Below are 18,590 nucleotides of genomic sequence, written 5' to 3' on the forward strand. Positions count from 1 at the left end.
GAAAGGTTGTTCTTAAACTGTTTGACTATTTGCTCACACAGTTGTGGACAAAGGGGTGTACCTCGCCCCATCCTTTCTTGTGAAAGACTGGGTATAAAAACAGCTTCCCAAAAAATGCTCAATCATGGCACCCACCTGTTCCCAATTTGCCTGTGTTTGATGAGCATTCCTCAACTTTATCAGTATTTATTGCCACCTTTCCCAACTTCTTTGTCACCTGTTGCTGGCATCAAATTCTAAAGTTAATTATTATTTGCGGGGGAAAAAAAGTTTATGAGTTTGAACATGAAATATGTTGTCTTTGTAGCATATTCAACTGAATATGGCTTGAAAAGGATTTGCAAATCATTGTATTCTGTTTATATTTACATCTAACACCATTTCCCAACTCATATGGAAACGGGCTTTGTACATATAGCTCGCCTAAATAGCATGTTAGCACTGATTAGCTTGCCAAATATGTCTAATTAGCACTCCAACAAGTCAATAACATCAACAAAGCTCACCTTTGTGCATTTACACACAGCATAAAACGTTTGGTGGACAAAATGAGATAAAAAAGGAGTGGCATAAAACACATCTTAGAAAGTTGGACATGTAAACAAACTACAGTGAGTTCAAGGACCGCCAGAATTAGTAGGACAAAACGGCGCTGGCCAAATAGTCTCTAATCAGTGAAACACGCTGAATATAAAGAGTGGGATTTCTTACAATTAGGGAGGTTTGTGTCATGTTTGTCCTCCTACAGAAAACATAGTAAAACAAAATATCTACTTTTTTCCCCTCATCTTTTTCTATTTCTGAAAAAGCTCCTGAGAGACACCAGGGTGGCGCTAAAGAGCCACGGGTTGCCGACCCCTGCCTTAGGGGTTAGTCCAGAACTCGTTTTGGTCGCTTGTTCTTGCTCTTCTGGTCACTACCTGAGAGGTTCATGACCACAGGTGAGTGTCTTATTGTTGTGGAGGAGCACCCTCTGCTGGACAAACTCTGTCACGGCATCATTTGGCAACTCCACCCTGCATGTTTTCACTGGATTATCATCCAATAAAACATGGGGCCAAATAGAAAAATAGAGATTTTTGTGAATCTCTGCAGTTTCCTAATTATAACCACATTATGCAGCACACCTTAGTAGCAAACTAAACACATGAACTTTGTTCAATTGCACTGCACTTAACATGTTTTGAAATATATTTTGCCTTCTGATATGATGCGTATATTGTTGGAGAATAAAAAAAAGGAAAACACTCTTCTCATGTTGTAGTCGCTAATGTGCGATACAATTGTTGAAATTGCACCAGTAATTCAACTTTGAATCAACACTGATTTTTCAACCTCAATCCCAATCACTCAGACCATAATTGAATCTTTGTCTTTTGCTAGCTGGGAGCATGTCTGCTAAAATGTTCATTTCAAGTGTTGCTGCTATTGGGGATTCAAGTCTTTTCTTCAAGTATTGGAGAATCATCTTCCAACCATGTTGATGCCGTTATAACTTTTATTTTCAACACAGCCAAACTACAAAGATACGTGCACTCGCTGGTTTATAATACCCACACTCAATTGAGCTGACAGTGATTTCCTCAAACAAATGACAGACAGAATGAGTGAGACCAGCACGCTGCACCGCTGCCTTGCACCTTAACTACCGATCGAAGCAAACCAAAACGTAGTTCTCTACAATCACGTTTCCTTTGGAGAAGATCTAAGAGAGGGGGGGGCAAACTTTGTCTGCAGGCAAGCTACTTTTCTACTGACCAAGTGGAGGGGCTCTACCTCATTCATGTACAGCATTTATATTCATTCATTTATGAAAGAGAAGTGGAAGCTGTTTCACGATAATACAAGCATGTTTCTTTCATGAAGACAAGAACAGAAGTTAATAGGATTGTGATGACTTGTGAAGTGAAATTAATTCACTCATATTATATTTTGCATATGGTGAACGTTTATATTTATTTTGGAAAAAGCAAACCACCAAGTTTAACTAAATAGTGCTTTTTCACTTTGAACCCATAAGAGGATAAGGACTCTTGAGTTTGACATTCTCAGGTGGATGGAGTTAAGTTGAGTTGAGTTTATTTTGAAAATGCATGCATACAACATGATACATCACACATGCATGCATACAACATGATACATCACACATGGATGCATACAACATGATACATCACACATGCATGCATACAACATGATACATCACACATGCATGCATACAACATGATACATCACACATACAACATGATACATCACACATACAACATGATACATCACACATGCATGCATACAACATGATACATCACACATGCATGCATACAACATGATACATCACACATGGATGCATACAACATGATACATCACACATGCATGCATACAACATGATACATCACACATACAACATGATACATCACACATGCATGCATACAACATGATACATCACACATACAACATGATACATCACACATGGATGCATACAACATGATACATCACACATGCATGCATACAACATGATACATCACACATGGATGCATACAACATGATACATCACACATGCATGCATACAACATGATACATCACACATGGATGCATACAACATGATACATCACACATGCATGCATACAACATGATACATCACACATGCATGCATACAACATGATACATCACACATACAACATGATACATCACACATGGATGCATACAACATGATACATCACACATGCATGCATACAACATGATACATCACACATGGATGCATACAACATGATACATCACACATGCATGCATACAACATGATACATCACACATGCATGCATACAACATGATACATCACACATGCATGCATACAACATGATACATCACACATGCATGCATACAACATGATACATCACACATGGATGCATACAACATGATACATCACACATGCATGCATACAACATGATACATCACACATGGATGCATACAACATGATACATCACACATGCATGCATACAACATGATACATCACACATGCATGCATACAACATGATACATCACACATGCATGCATACAACATGATACATCACACATGGATGCATACAACATGATACATCACACATGCATGCATACAACATGATACATCACACATGCATGCATACAACATGATACATCACACATGGATGCATACAACATGATACATCACACATGCATGCATACAACATGATACATCACACATGGATGCATACAACATGATACATCACACATGGATGCATACAACATGATACATCACACATGCATGCATACAACATGATACATCACACATGGATGCATACAACATGATACATCACACATGCATGCATACAACATGATACATCACACATGCATGCATACAACATGATACATCACACATGGATGCATACAACATGATACATCACACATGCATGCATACAACATGATACATCACACATGGATGCATACAACATGATACATCACACATGCATGCATACAACATGATACATCACACATGGATGCATACAACATGATACATCACACATGCATGCATACAACATGATACATCACACATGCATGCATACAACATGATACATCACACATGGATGCATACAACATGATACATCACACATGCATGCATACAACATGATACATCACACATGGATGCATACAACATGATACATCACACATGCATGCATACAACATGATACATCACACATGCTTGCATACAACATGATACATCACACATGCAAGCATACAACATGATACATCACACATGCATGCATACAACATGATACATCACACATGCATGCATACAACATGATACATCACACATGGATGCATACAACATGATACATCACACATACAACATGATACATCACACATGGATGCATACAACATGATACATCACACATGCATGCATACAACATGATACATCACACATGCATGCATACAACATGATACATCACACATGCATGCATACAACATGATACATCACACATGCATGCATACAACATGATGCATCACACATGCATGCATACAACATGATACATCACACATGCATGCATACAACATGATACATCACACATGCATGCATACAACATGATACATCACACATGGATGCATACAACATGATACATCACACATGCATGCATACAACATGATACATCACACATGCATGCATACAACATGATACATCACACATGCATGCATACAACATGATACATCACACATGCATGCATACAACATGATGCATCACACATGCATGCATACAACATGATACATCACACATGCATGCATACAACATGATGCATCACACATGCATGCATACAACATGATACATCACACATGCATGCATACAACATGATACATCACACATGCATGCATACAACATGATACATCACACATGCATGCATACAACATGATGCATCACACATGCATGCATACAACATGATACATCACACATGCATGCATACAACATGATACATCACACATGCATGCATACAACATGATACATCACACATGCATGCATACAACATGATACATCACACATGCATGTATACAACATGATACATCACACATACAACATGATACATCACACATGCATGCATACAACATGATACATCACACATGCATGCATACAACATGATACATCACACATGCATGCATACAACATGATACATCACACATGCATGCATACAACATGATACATCACACATGCATGCATACAACATGATACATCACACATGCATGCATACAACATGATACATCACACATGGATGCATACAACATGATACATCACACATGCATGCATACAACATGATACATCACACATGCATGCATACAACATGATACATCACACATGCATGCATACAACATGATACATCACACATGCATGCATACAACATGATACATCACACATACAACATGATACATCACACATGCATGCATACAACATGATACATCACACATGCATGCATACAACATGATACATCACACACGCATGCATACAACATGATACATCACACACGCATGCATACAACATGATGCATCACACATGCATGCATACAACATGATACATCACACATGCATGCATACAACATGATACATCACACATGCATGCATACAACATGATACATCACACATGCATGCATACAACATTATACATCACACATGCATGCATACAACATGATACATCACACATGCATGCATACAACATGATACATCACACATGCATGCATACAACAGGATGCATCACACATGCATGCATACAACATGATACATCACACATACAACATGATACATCACACATGCATGCATACAACAGGATACATCACACATGCATGTATACAACATGATACATCACACATACAACATGATACATCACACATGCATGCATACAACATGATACATCACACATGCATGCATACAACATGATACATCACACACGCATGCATACAACATGATACATCACACATGCATGCATACAACATGATACATCACACATGCATGCATACAACATGATACATCACACATGCATGCATACAACATGATACATCACACATGCATGCATACAACATTATACATCACACATGCATGCATACAACATGATACATCACACATGCATGCATACAACATGATACATCACACATGCATGCATACAACATTATACATCACACATGCATGCATACAACATGATACATCACACATGCATGCATACAACATGATACATCACACATACAACATGATACATCACACATGCATGCATACAACATGATACATCACACATGCATGCATACAACATGATACATCACACATGGATGCATACAACATGATACATCACACATGCATGCATACAACATGATACATCACACATACAACATGATACATCACACATGCATGCATACAACATGATACATCACACATACAACATGATACATCACACATGGATGCATACAACATGATACATCACACATGCATGCATACAACATGATACATCACACATGGATGCATACAACATGATACATCACACATGCATGCATACAACATGATACATCACACATGGATGCATACAACATGATACATCACACATGCATGCATACAACATGATACATCACACATGCATGCATACAACATGATACATCACACATACAACATGATACATCACACATGGATGCATACAACATGATACATCACACATGCATGCATACAACATGATACATCACACATGGATGCATACAACATGATACATCACACATGCATGCATACAACATGATACATCACACATGCATGCATACAACATGATACATCACACATGCATGCATACAACATGATACATCACACATGCATGCATACAACATGATACATCACACATGGATGCATACAACATGATACATCACACATGCATGCATACAACATGATACATCACACATGGATGCATACAACATGATACATCACACATGCATGCATACAACATGATACATCACACATGCATGCATACAACATGATACATCACACATGCATGCATACAACATGATACATCACACATGGATGCATACAACATGATACATCACACATGCATGCATACAACATGATACATCACACATGCATGCATACAACATGATACATCACACATGGATGCATACAACATGATACATCACACATGCATGCATACAACATGATACATCACACATGGATGCATACAACATGATACATCACACATGGATGCATACAACATGATACATCACACATGCATGCATACAACATGATACATCACACATGGATGCATACAACATGATACATCACACATGCATGCATACAACATGATACATCACACATGCATGCATACAACATGATACATCACACATGGATGCATACAACATGATACATCACACATGCATGCATACAACATGATACATCACACATGGATGCATACAACATGATACATCACACATGCATGCATACAACATGATACATCACACATGGATGCATACAACATGATACATCACACATGCATGCATACAACATGATACATCACACATGCATGCATACAACATGATACATCACACATGGATGCATACAACATGATACATCACACATGCATGCATACAACATGATACATCACACATGGATGCATACAACATGATACATCACACATGCATGCATACAACATGATACATCACACATGCTTGCATACAACATGATACATCACACATGCAAGCATACAACATGATACATCACACATGCATGCATACAACATGATACATCACACATGCATGCATACAACATGATACATCACACATGGATGCATACAACATGATACATCACACATACAACATGATACATCACACATGGATGCATACAACATGATACATCACACATGCATGCATACAACATGATACATCACACATGCATGCATACAACATGATACATCACACATGCATGCATACAACATGATACATCACACATGCATGCATACAACATGATGCATCACACATGCATGCATACAACATGATACATCACACATGCATGCATACAACATGATACATCACACATGCATGCATACAACATGATACATCACACATGGATGCATACAACATGATACATCACACATGCATGCATACAACATGATACATCACACATGCATGCATACAACATGATACATCACACATGCATGCATACAACATGATACATCACACATGCATGCATACAACATGATGCATCACACATGCATGCATACAACATGATACATCACACATGCATGCATACAACATGATGCATCACACATGCATGCATACAACATGATACATCACACATGCATGCATACAACATGATACATCACACATGCATGCATACAACATGATACATCACACATGCATGCATACAACATGATGCATCACACATGCATGCATACAACATGATACATCACACATGCATGCATACAACATGATACATCACACATGCATGCATACAACATGATACATCACACATGCATGCATACAACATGATACATCACACATGCATGTATACAACATGATACATCACACATACAACATGATACATCACACATGCATGCATACAACATGATACATCACACATGCATGCATACAACATGATACATCACACATGCATGCATACAACATGATACATCACACATGCATGCATACAACATGATACATCACACATGCATGCATACAACATGATACATCACACATGCATGCATACAACATGATACATCACACATGGATGCATACAACATGATACATCACACATGCATGCATACAACATGATACATCACACATGCATGCATACAACATGATACATCACACATGCATGCATACAACATGATACATCACACATGCATGCATACAACATGATACATCACACATACAACATGATACATCACACATGCATGCATACAACATGATACATCACACATGCATGCATACAACATGATACATCACACACGCATGCATACAACATGATACATCACACACGCATGCATACAACATGATGCATCACACATGCATGCATACAACATGATACATCACACATGCATGCATACAACATGATACATCACACATGCATGCATACAACATGATACATCACACATGCATGCATACAACATTATACATCACACATGCATGCATACAACATGATACATCACACATGCATGCATACAACATGATACATCACACATGCATGCATACAACAGGATGCATCACACATGCATGCATACAACATGATACATCACACATACAACATGATACATCACACATGCATGCATACAACAGGATACATCACACATGCATGTATACAACATGATACATCACACATACAACATGATACATCACACATGCATGCATACAACATGATACATCACACATGCATGCATACAACATGATACATCACACACGCATGCATACAACATGATACATCACACATGCATGCATACAACATGATACATCACACATGCATGCATACAACATGATACATCACACATGCATGCATACAACATGATACATCACACATGCATGCATACAACATTATACATCACACATGCATGCATACAACATGATACATCACACATGCATGCATACAACATGATACATCACACATGCATGCATACAACATTATACATCACACATGCATGCATACAACATGATACATCACACATGCATGCATACAACATGATACATCACACATGCATGCATACAACATGATACATCACACATGCATGCATACAACATTATACATCACACATGCATGCATACAACATGATACATCACACATGCATGCATACAACATGAAACATCACACATGCATGTATACAACATGATACATCACACATACAACATGATACATCACACATGCATGCATACAACATGATACATCACACATGCAACATGATACATTGCACATGTATGCATACAACATGATACATCACACATGCATGCATACAACATGATACATCACACATGCATGCATACAACAGGATGCATCACACATGCATGCATACAACATGAAACATCACACATGCATGCATACAACATGATACATCACACATGCACGCATACAACATGATACATCACACATGCATGCATACAACATGATACATCACACATGCAACATGATACATTGCACATGTATGCATACAACATGATACATCACACATGCAACATGATACATTGCACATGTATGCATACAACATGATACATCACACATGCATGGATACAACATGATACATCACACATGCATGCATACAACATGATACATCACACATGCATGCATACAACATGATACATCACACATACAACATGATACATCACACATGCATGCATACAACATGAAACATCACACATGCATGCATACAACATGATACATCACACATGCACGCATACAACATGATACATCACACATGCATGCATACAACATGATACATCACACATGCAACATGATACATTGCACATGTATGCATACAACATGATACATCACACATGCAACATGATACATTGCACATGTATGCATACAACATGATACATCACACATGCATGGATACAACATGATACATCACACATGCATGCATACAACATGATACATCACACATGCATGCATACAACATGATACATCACACATACAACATGATACATCACACATGCATGCATACAACATGATACATCACACATACAACATGATACATCACACATGCATGCATACAACAGGATGCATCACACATGCATGCATACAACATGAAACATCACACATGCATGCATACAACATGATACATCACACATGCACGCATACAACATGATACATCACACATGCATGCATACACCATGATACATCACACATGCAACATGATACATTGCACATGTATGCATACAACATGATACATCACACATGCATGCATACAACATGATACATCACACGTGCATGCATACAACATGATACATCACACATGCATGCATACAACATGATACATCACACATGCATGCATACAACATGATACATCACACATGCATGCATACAACAGGATGCATCACACATGCATGCATACAACATGAAACATCACACATGCATGTATACAACATGATACATCACACATACAACATGATACATCACACATGCATGCATACAACATGATACATCACACATGCAACATGATACATTGCACATGTATGCATACAACATGATACATCACACATGCATGCATACAACAGGATGCATCACACATGCATGCATACAACATGAAACATCACACATGCATGCATACAACATGATACATCACACATGCACGCATACAACATGATACATCACACATGCATGCATACAACATGATACATCACACATGCAACATGATACATCACACATGCAACATGATACATTCCACATGTATGCATACAACATGATACATCACACATGCATGGATACAACATGATACATCACACATGCATGCATACAACATGATACATCACACATGCATGCATACAACATGATATATCACACATACAACATGATACATCACACATGCATGCATACAACAGGATGCATCACACATGCATGCATACAACATGAAACATCACACATGCATGCATACAACATGATACATCACACATGCATGCATACAACATGATACATCACACATGCACGCATACAACATGATACATCACACATGCATGCATACAACATGATACATCACACATGCATGCATACAACATGATACATCACACATGCATGCATACAACATGATACATCACACATACAACATGATACATCACACATGCATGCATACAACAGGATGCATCACACATGCATGCATACAACATGAAACATCACACATGCATGCATACAACATGATACATCACACATGCATGCATACAACATGATACATCACACATGCACGCATACAACATGATACATCACACATGCATGCATACACCATGATACATCACACATGCAACATGATACATCACACATGCAACATGATACATTGCACATGTATGCATACAACATGATACATCACACATGCATGCATACAACATGATACATCACACACGCATGCATACAACATGATACATCACACATGCATGCATACAACATGATACATCACACACGCATGCATACAACATGATACATCACACATGCATGCATACAATATGATACATCACACATGCATGCATACAACATGATACATCACACATGCATGCATACAACATGATACATCACACATGCATGCATACAACATGATACATCACACATGCATGCATACAACATGATACATCACACATGCATGCATACAACATGATACATCACACATGCATGCATACAACAGGATGCATCACACATGCATGCATACAACATGAAACATCACACATGCATGCATACAACATGATACATCACACATGCACGCATACAACATGATACATCACACATGCATGCATACAACATGATACATCACACATGCAACATTATACATTGCACATGTATGCATACAACATGATACATCACACATGCATGCATACAACATGATACATCACACATGCATGCATACAACATGATACATCACACATGCATGCATACAACATGATACATCACACATGCATGCATACAACATGATACATCACACATGCATGCATACAACAGGATGCATCACACATGCATGCATACAACATGAAACATCACACATGCATGCATACAACATGATACATCACACATGCACGCATACAACATGATACATCACACATGCATGCATACAACATGATACATCACACATGCAACATTATACATTGCACATGTATGCATACAACATGATACATCACACATGCATGCATACAACATGATACATCACACATGCATGCATACAACATGATACATCACACATGCATGCATACAACATGATACATCACACATACAACATGATACATCACACATGCATGCATACAACAGGATGCATCACACATGCATGCATACAACATGAAACATCACACATGCATGCATACAACATGATACATCACACATGCATGCATACAACATGATACATCACACATGCATGCATACAACATGATACATCACACATACATGCATACAACAGGATGCATCACACATGCATGCATACAACAGGATGCATCACACATGCATGCATACAACATGAAACATCACACATGCATGCATACAACATGATACATCACACATGCATGCATACAACATGATACATCACACATACAACATGATGCATCGCACATGCATGCATACAACAGGATGCATCACACATGCACGCATACAACATGATACATCACACATGCATGCATACAACATGATACATCACACATGCAACATGATACATCACACATGCATACAACATGATACATCACACATGCATGCATACAACATGATACATCACACATGGATGCATACAACATGATACATCACACATGCATGCATACAACATGATACATCACACATGGATGCATACAACATGATACATCACACATGGATGCATACAACATGATACATCACACATGCATGCATACAACATGATACATCACACATGCATGCGTACAACATGAAACATCACACATGCATGCATACATGATACATCACATGCATGCATACAACATGATACATCACACATGCATGCATACAACATGATACATCACTCATATACAACGAAAACTTTAACCTTAGTCCTAACATAAATAATAAATATAAATTGTTTGAGGTGCTCACTATGAGGTCTGTCACACCGCTGCCTCTACACCTGGCTGTTATCTACCGCCCCCAGGGCCCTATTCGGACTTTATCAATGAATTCTCAGAGTTCGTTGCTGATCTAGTGACACACGCCGATAATATAATCATAATGGGGGACTTTAATATCCATATGAATACCCCGTCGGACCCACCGTGCGTGGCGCTCCAGACTATAATTGATAGCTGTGGTCTTACACAAATAATAAATGAACCCACGCATCGCAACAGTAATACGATAGACCTAGTGCTTGTCAGGGGTATCACCGTTTCCAAAGTTATGATACTCCCGTATACTAAAGTAATGTCCCATCATTACCTTATAAAATTTGAGGTTCAGACTCATGTTCGTCAAACTTGTTGAGATGCGCTTTTTGGATCCTCCACATATTATTGTTTATTGTTCCATTTTTATTTTCACTCTCCATCTGATCCTATTATTTCCTGTTTAAGTCAGTCACCATGGTAGCTTATCAGTTTCACCTGTTTCTCACGGCCCTGCACACCTGTCCTCACTAATCACCTACCTTATATAAGCCTGCATCTTTTGTTGTTCAGTCTGGGATCCAAGTTTGTTTTCACACAACGGTACGTCTGCATTTCTGGTTTGCTTACACACAACTAGTTTCTTCTGATCATTCTTATGTTTATTCACGCTAGTTTACACTCTATGCCCTTGTATTATTCCAGCTCTCACGGGCTATAGAGCGTTTTCCGTTCGGGCTCCAGTACTCTGTTGGAGATGTTACCTCAGTAGAAGCATTTAAGTCTCGCCTTAAAACTCATTTGTATACTCTAGCCTTTAAATAGACCTCCTTTTTAGACCAGTTGATCTGCCGCTTCTTTTTTTTTTCTCCTGTCCCCCCTTCCCTTGTGGAGGGGGTCCGGTCCGGTGGCCCTGGATGAGGTGCTGGCTGTCCTGAGCCAGGACCCAGGATGGACCGCTCATCCAGAGTCGGGACCCAGGATGGACTGCTCGTCCAGAGCCGGGACCCAGGATGGACCGCTCGTCCAGAGCCGGTACCCAGGATGGACCGCTCGCCTGTGTATCGGCTGGGACATCTCTGCGCTGCTGATCCGCCTCCGCTTGGGAGGCTTTCCTGCTGGCTCCACTTTGGACAGGACTCTCTCTGCTGTGTTGGATCCACTTTGGACTGGACTCTCACGGTTGTGTTGGATCCACCATGGATTGAACTTTCACAGTATCATGTTAGTTAGACCCGCTCAACATCCATTGCTTTCGGTTCCCTTTGAGACACTAGTGATTTAGGGCTATATAAATAATCATTGATTGATTGATTGAAGTAGTTTTGTTGCAGAAATTAAAATAGAAAAAATGGCCCAAAATGTGTTTTTTGAAAAGTATTAGGGAATTTGAAATAGAATGAATGTAAGGTACGCAAACCTTTCTCGAACTCCTGTCGGTCAATTTTTCTTAATAACGATGCGGCAGCAGCCAGCGTCTTCTCACAAGACTCTCGGGTGCTCTGAATGTCAATCAAGTGACGTCTTGGTGAAGATTGATGATTGCTAATAACCTGTTAACCAGTAATAACCTGTGATTAATCAAGATGACCACAAATTCAAGTGTGCTTATCTGACTAAAAGAGTTCATCATTAGACAACACTAGTTATTTTATATACAGACTGAGCAATTCTGTGTATTATGTAGAAATGAAGATGAATCCACTCAACACTTTCACTTTCACTTTCACTTGAGCCTCCACACCAGCATGCCGACCAACGCTCCTGTCAGCACAGTTCCTCCAGCCAGCATCCAGGGGCTTAAACTCTTCTCCGATTGCTTTCCCACGTCGGCTGCAGAACTGTCCAGGAAAATCTCGGCGAAGTAGTCCTGGATTTGAGAGAGACAACGTGAAGACATTAGTGCTGAAAGCAAAAAACCGACAAATGTACTGCATTGTCCGCACCATAGGGCGCACCGGATTATAAGGCGCACTGCTGATGAATGCTCCATTCAGGTCTATTTTCAGACAAAAGGCGCACCGGATTATAGGGCGTATTAAAGGGTTCATATCATGATTGTTTTCTAATGTAAAAGACTTCCTTGTGGTCTACATAACATGTCATGGTGCTTCTTTGCTCAAAATGTTGCATAGATGATGTTTTACACATCATCTTCAACTCACTTTCTGACAGTTTCTTTAGGATGCAACCTTCTGTGGGCGCTCTTATTAATGTGCCTCCACTTGGACAGCGTCTTCTCCTTGTTGTAGCGGTGTAGCGTGCAAGGACGGGAGTGAAAGAAGTGTCAAAAGATGGCGCTAACTGTTTTAATGACATTCGCACTTTACTTCCATCAATAACAGAGCAGCATCTCCTCATCCGTGGCTCACTAGTGCAACAACAACAACACCCGAAATGTGTCCGTGACCGGAACTCTCTAATAAGTAAAGTTCCTTGGGCGAATAATGTCAACTCACTACACCGGTATGTTTTAGTGCTTTCATGGTGAGTTTACCGACAGATATAAGTAAGAACTTTACACTTCTTTACATTAGAAATGGCAACAGTGGAGGATGAATGTCACATAACAAGTAGAGAAAAAGAAGCTTTTCGACTACGGCGTTGCCACTAACTACAAAGGCAAACGCACACAATTTTTCAGGACTTATGCAGATCCCAAATACAGATCAGCAGGTACCAGAAGGTAAGAAAAGTTGCTTTTGCATAATATAGTGAAACAAAACAGCAGATAATATGTCTCCTATGTTGAAGCACAGTACAATCCATCAAGCGGTGTGGCTTTATAGCTTACCAAAGTCCTACTGAAACATTTTCATAGATTTTTGAGCACTGAGTGTAATGTTCGATATTTTCAATGGAACATACAAAATGTTGGTGTTGTTTCCTGGGGTCATATTGTAGTCCACACATGTATCTTATGTGTGACTGCCATCTACTGGTCACGCTTATCCTTACACCATATACCCAAAAAAATTGCTATAGAGTCGATAAGCACAACCAGAATTATTCTGTACATTAGGTGCATCAGGTTGTAAGGCGCACTGTCGAGTTTTGAGGGAAAAAAAGGATTTGAAGTGCGCCTTATAGTCCAGAAAATACCTAACTCCACATGTGTTCATTCCTAATTTTGATGCCTTCAGTCACAATCTACAATGTAAATAGTCATGAAAATAAAGAAAAGGCATTGAATGCGAAGGTGTGTCCACCTGTATATCTAGGCTTTTTAAAAAACTATATTTAAAATGGACTTTTGGTGGTACAACAAATACCAATGTTTTAAATGAATGAATGATCGTGCAAATAATTGTGATTACAAAATCAATCAAAACAAATAATAATTGTCCCTCTCTACTTTGACCACAGTTGCTGTGGACTGGGGCGTTTTCCACCATTTTCAGCAGACTGCATTGCAAGAGGATAACCCCCGCCAGATCCGAAGGATTACCTCCCCTCCCGTATCCGTGACGTCATACTCACCCAGCCGCCATGGCTCTGTATCCAAGTGCTGATGTGCTCGTCCAGGTAGTTGGTCATCCAGTCCACGATGTAGGGCACCAAGTCACTCAGGCCTCTCTCTGCACATTTCACAGAAATGATGCCCCCGAAGGCAAAGAGGCCAACTATGCGCCCCCAGTTAATACCATCCTGGAACACCTGGTCCATGGTCATCTTAAAGCTTCCATAGGTGGCGTCATAAATGATGTCGATGTACGAGTCGAGGTTACTGAACCTTTGAGCAAAGAGCAGCTCAAACCTGTCCACCGAGGACTGCAGTGCTGCCTTCACCAGCTCCATGTCGCCATGCGGGCACGACGCCGTCTGCGGGTGGTCGCCGCTCGCCTCGTCCGGGGCCGACGCACTGCTTTCAGCCACTTCAGGGGCCTTGGAGCTCTCCCTCTTCTTAGACATCAGCAGAGGCGACGGGTAGTTCCTCTGTGCCAGTTTGTACTTGACATAAAACTCCACCAGCTCTCTGTTGGGGTACATATTGTGAAATCAGTCCCGCACGCCACAAAAACCTTCAAATCCTTTCAGACTCCACAAATGGCTCGGCTGTCAAGATTGAAGGTGGTTCGCCCAGTCGGAAGCCAGCAACAGGAGCCTGCAAGCAAACAGATGACCAAATAAATGTCATTCCAACGAATGCTGTTGTGTTTTTTTAATACAAAAGCCAAAAGCAGTGAAGTTGTCACTTTGTGTAAAGGCTAAAAAAAAAAAAGAGAATACAGCAACTTATATTCAATTGAATAGACTGCAAAGACAAGGTATTTCATCTTCACACCGACAAACTTTGTTCTTTATTGCAAATATTAGCTCATTTGAAATTTGATGCCTGCAACATCTTACAAAAGAGCTGGCACAAGTGGCAAAAAAGAGTGAGCAAGTTGAGGAATGCTCATCAAAGACTTATTTGGAACATCCCACAGGTGAACAGGCTCATTGGGAACAGGTGGGTGCCATGATTGGCTATAAAAGCAGCTTCCATGAAATGCTCACTCATTCACAAACAAGGACGGGTTGAGGGTCACCACTTTGTCAACAAATGCTTGAGCAAATTGTTTAAGAACAACATTTCTCAAGCAGCTGTTGCAAGGAATTTAGAGATTTCACCATCTACGCTCCGTAATATCATCAAAAGGTTCACAGAATCTGGAGAAATCACTGCACGTAAGCGGCAATGCCAGTGAGCTTTGATAACTCAGTCAGTGTGTAAAGGATATCACTACATGGGCTCAGGAACACTTAAGAAAACCACTGTCAGTAACTACAGTTGGTCGCTACATCTGTAAGTGCAAGTTAAAACTCTAATATGCAAAGCCAAAGCCATTTATCAACATCACCCAGAAACGCTGACGGCTTCGCTGGGCCCGAGCTCATCTAAGATGGACTGATGCAAAGTAGAAAAGTGTTCTGTGGACTGACCAGTCCACATTGCGAAATGTTTTCGGAAACTGTGCACGAGGTGCTCTTTGGAACAAAGAGGGAAAGAACCATCCAGACTGTTCTAGGGTGAAAGTGTTCTAGGCAGCATGTGTGATGGTATGGGGGTGTATTAGTGAACAAGACATGACTAACTTACACATGTGTGATGGTATGGGGGTGTATTAGTGAACAAGACATGACTAACTTACACATGTGTGATGGTATGGGGGTGTATTAGTGAACAAGACATGGGTAACTTACACATGTGTGATGGTATGGGGGTGTATTAGTGAACAAGACATGGGTAACTTACACATGTGTGATGGTATGGGGGTGTATTAGTGAACAAGACATGACTAACTTACACATGTGTGATGGTATGGGGGTGTATTAGTGAACAAGACATGACTAACTTACACATGTGTGATGGTATGGGGGTGTATTAGTGAA

The 18,590-nt window shown here is 39.7% G+C and overlaps 1 protein-coding gene across 1 annotated transcript; it reads right to left on the minus strand.

Moving 5' to 3' along the window:
- Positions 1–14,940: 14,940 nt before the first annotated feature.
- LOC133569958 (bcl-2-like protein 1) lies at positions 14,941–17,273 on the minus strand. Its single transcript, XM_061922521.1, has 2 exons — positions 16,695–17,273; positions 14,941–15,084 (listed from the first exon to the last, which is right to left on the minus strand). The coding sequence occupies exons 1-2, from the start codon at positions 17,202–17,204 to the stop codon at positions 14,941–14,943; spliced, it is 654 nt and encodes a 217-aa protein (XP_061778505.1). The 5' UTR covers positions 17,205–17,273.
- Positions 17,274–18,590: the final 1,317 nt, after the last annotated feature.

This window comes from Nerophis ophidion, linkage group LG16 (assembly GCF_033978795.1).
Source record: "Nerophis ophidion isolate RoL-2023_Sa linkage group LG16, RoL_Noph_v1.0, whole genome shotgun sequence".
Lineage (NCBI taxonomy): Eukaryota > Metazoa > Chordata > Actinopteri > Syngnathiformes > Syngnathidae > Nerophis > Nerophis ophidion.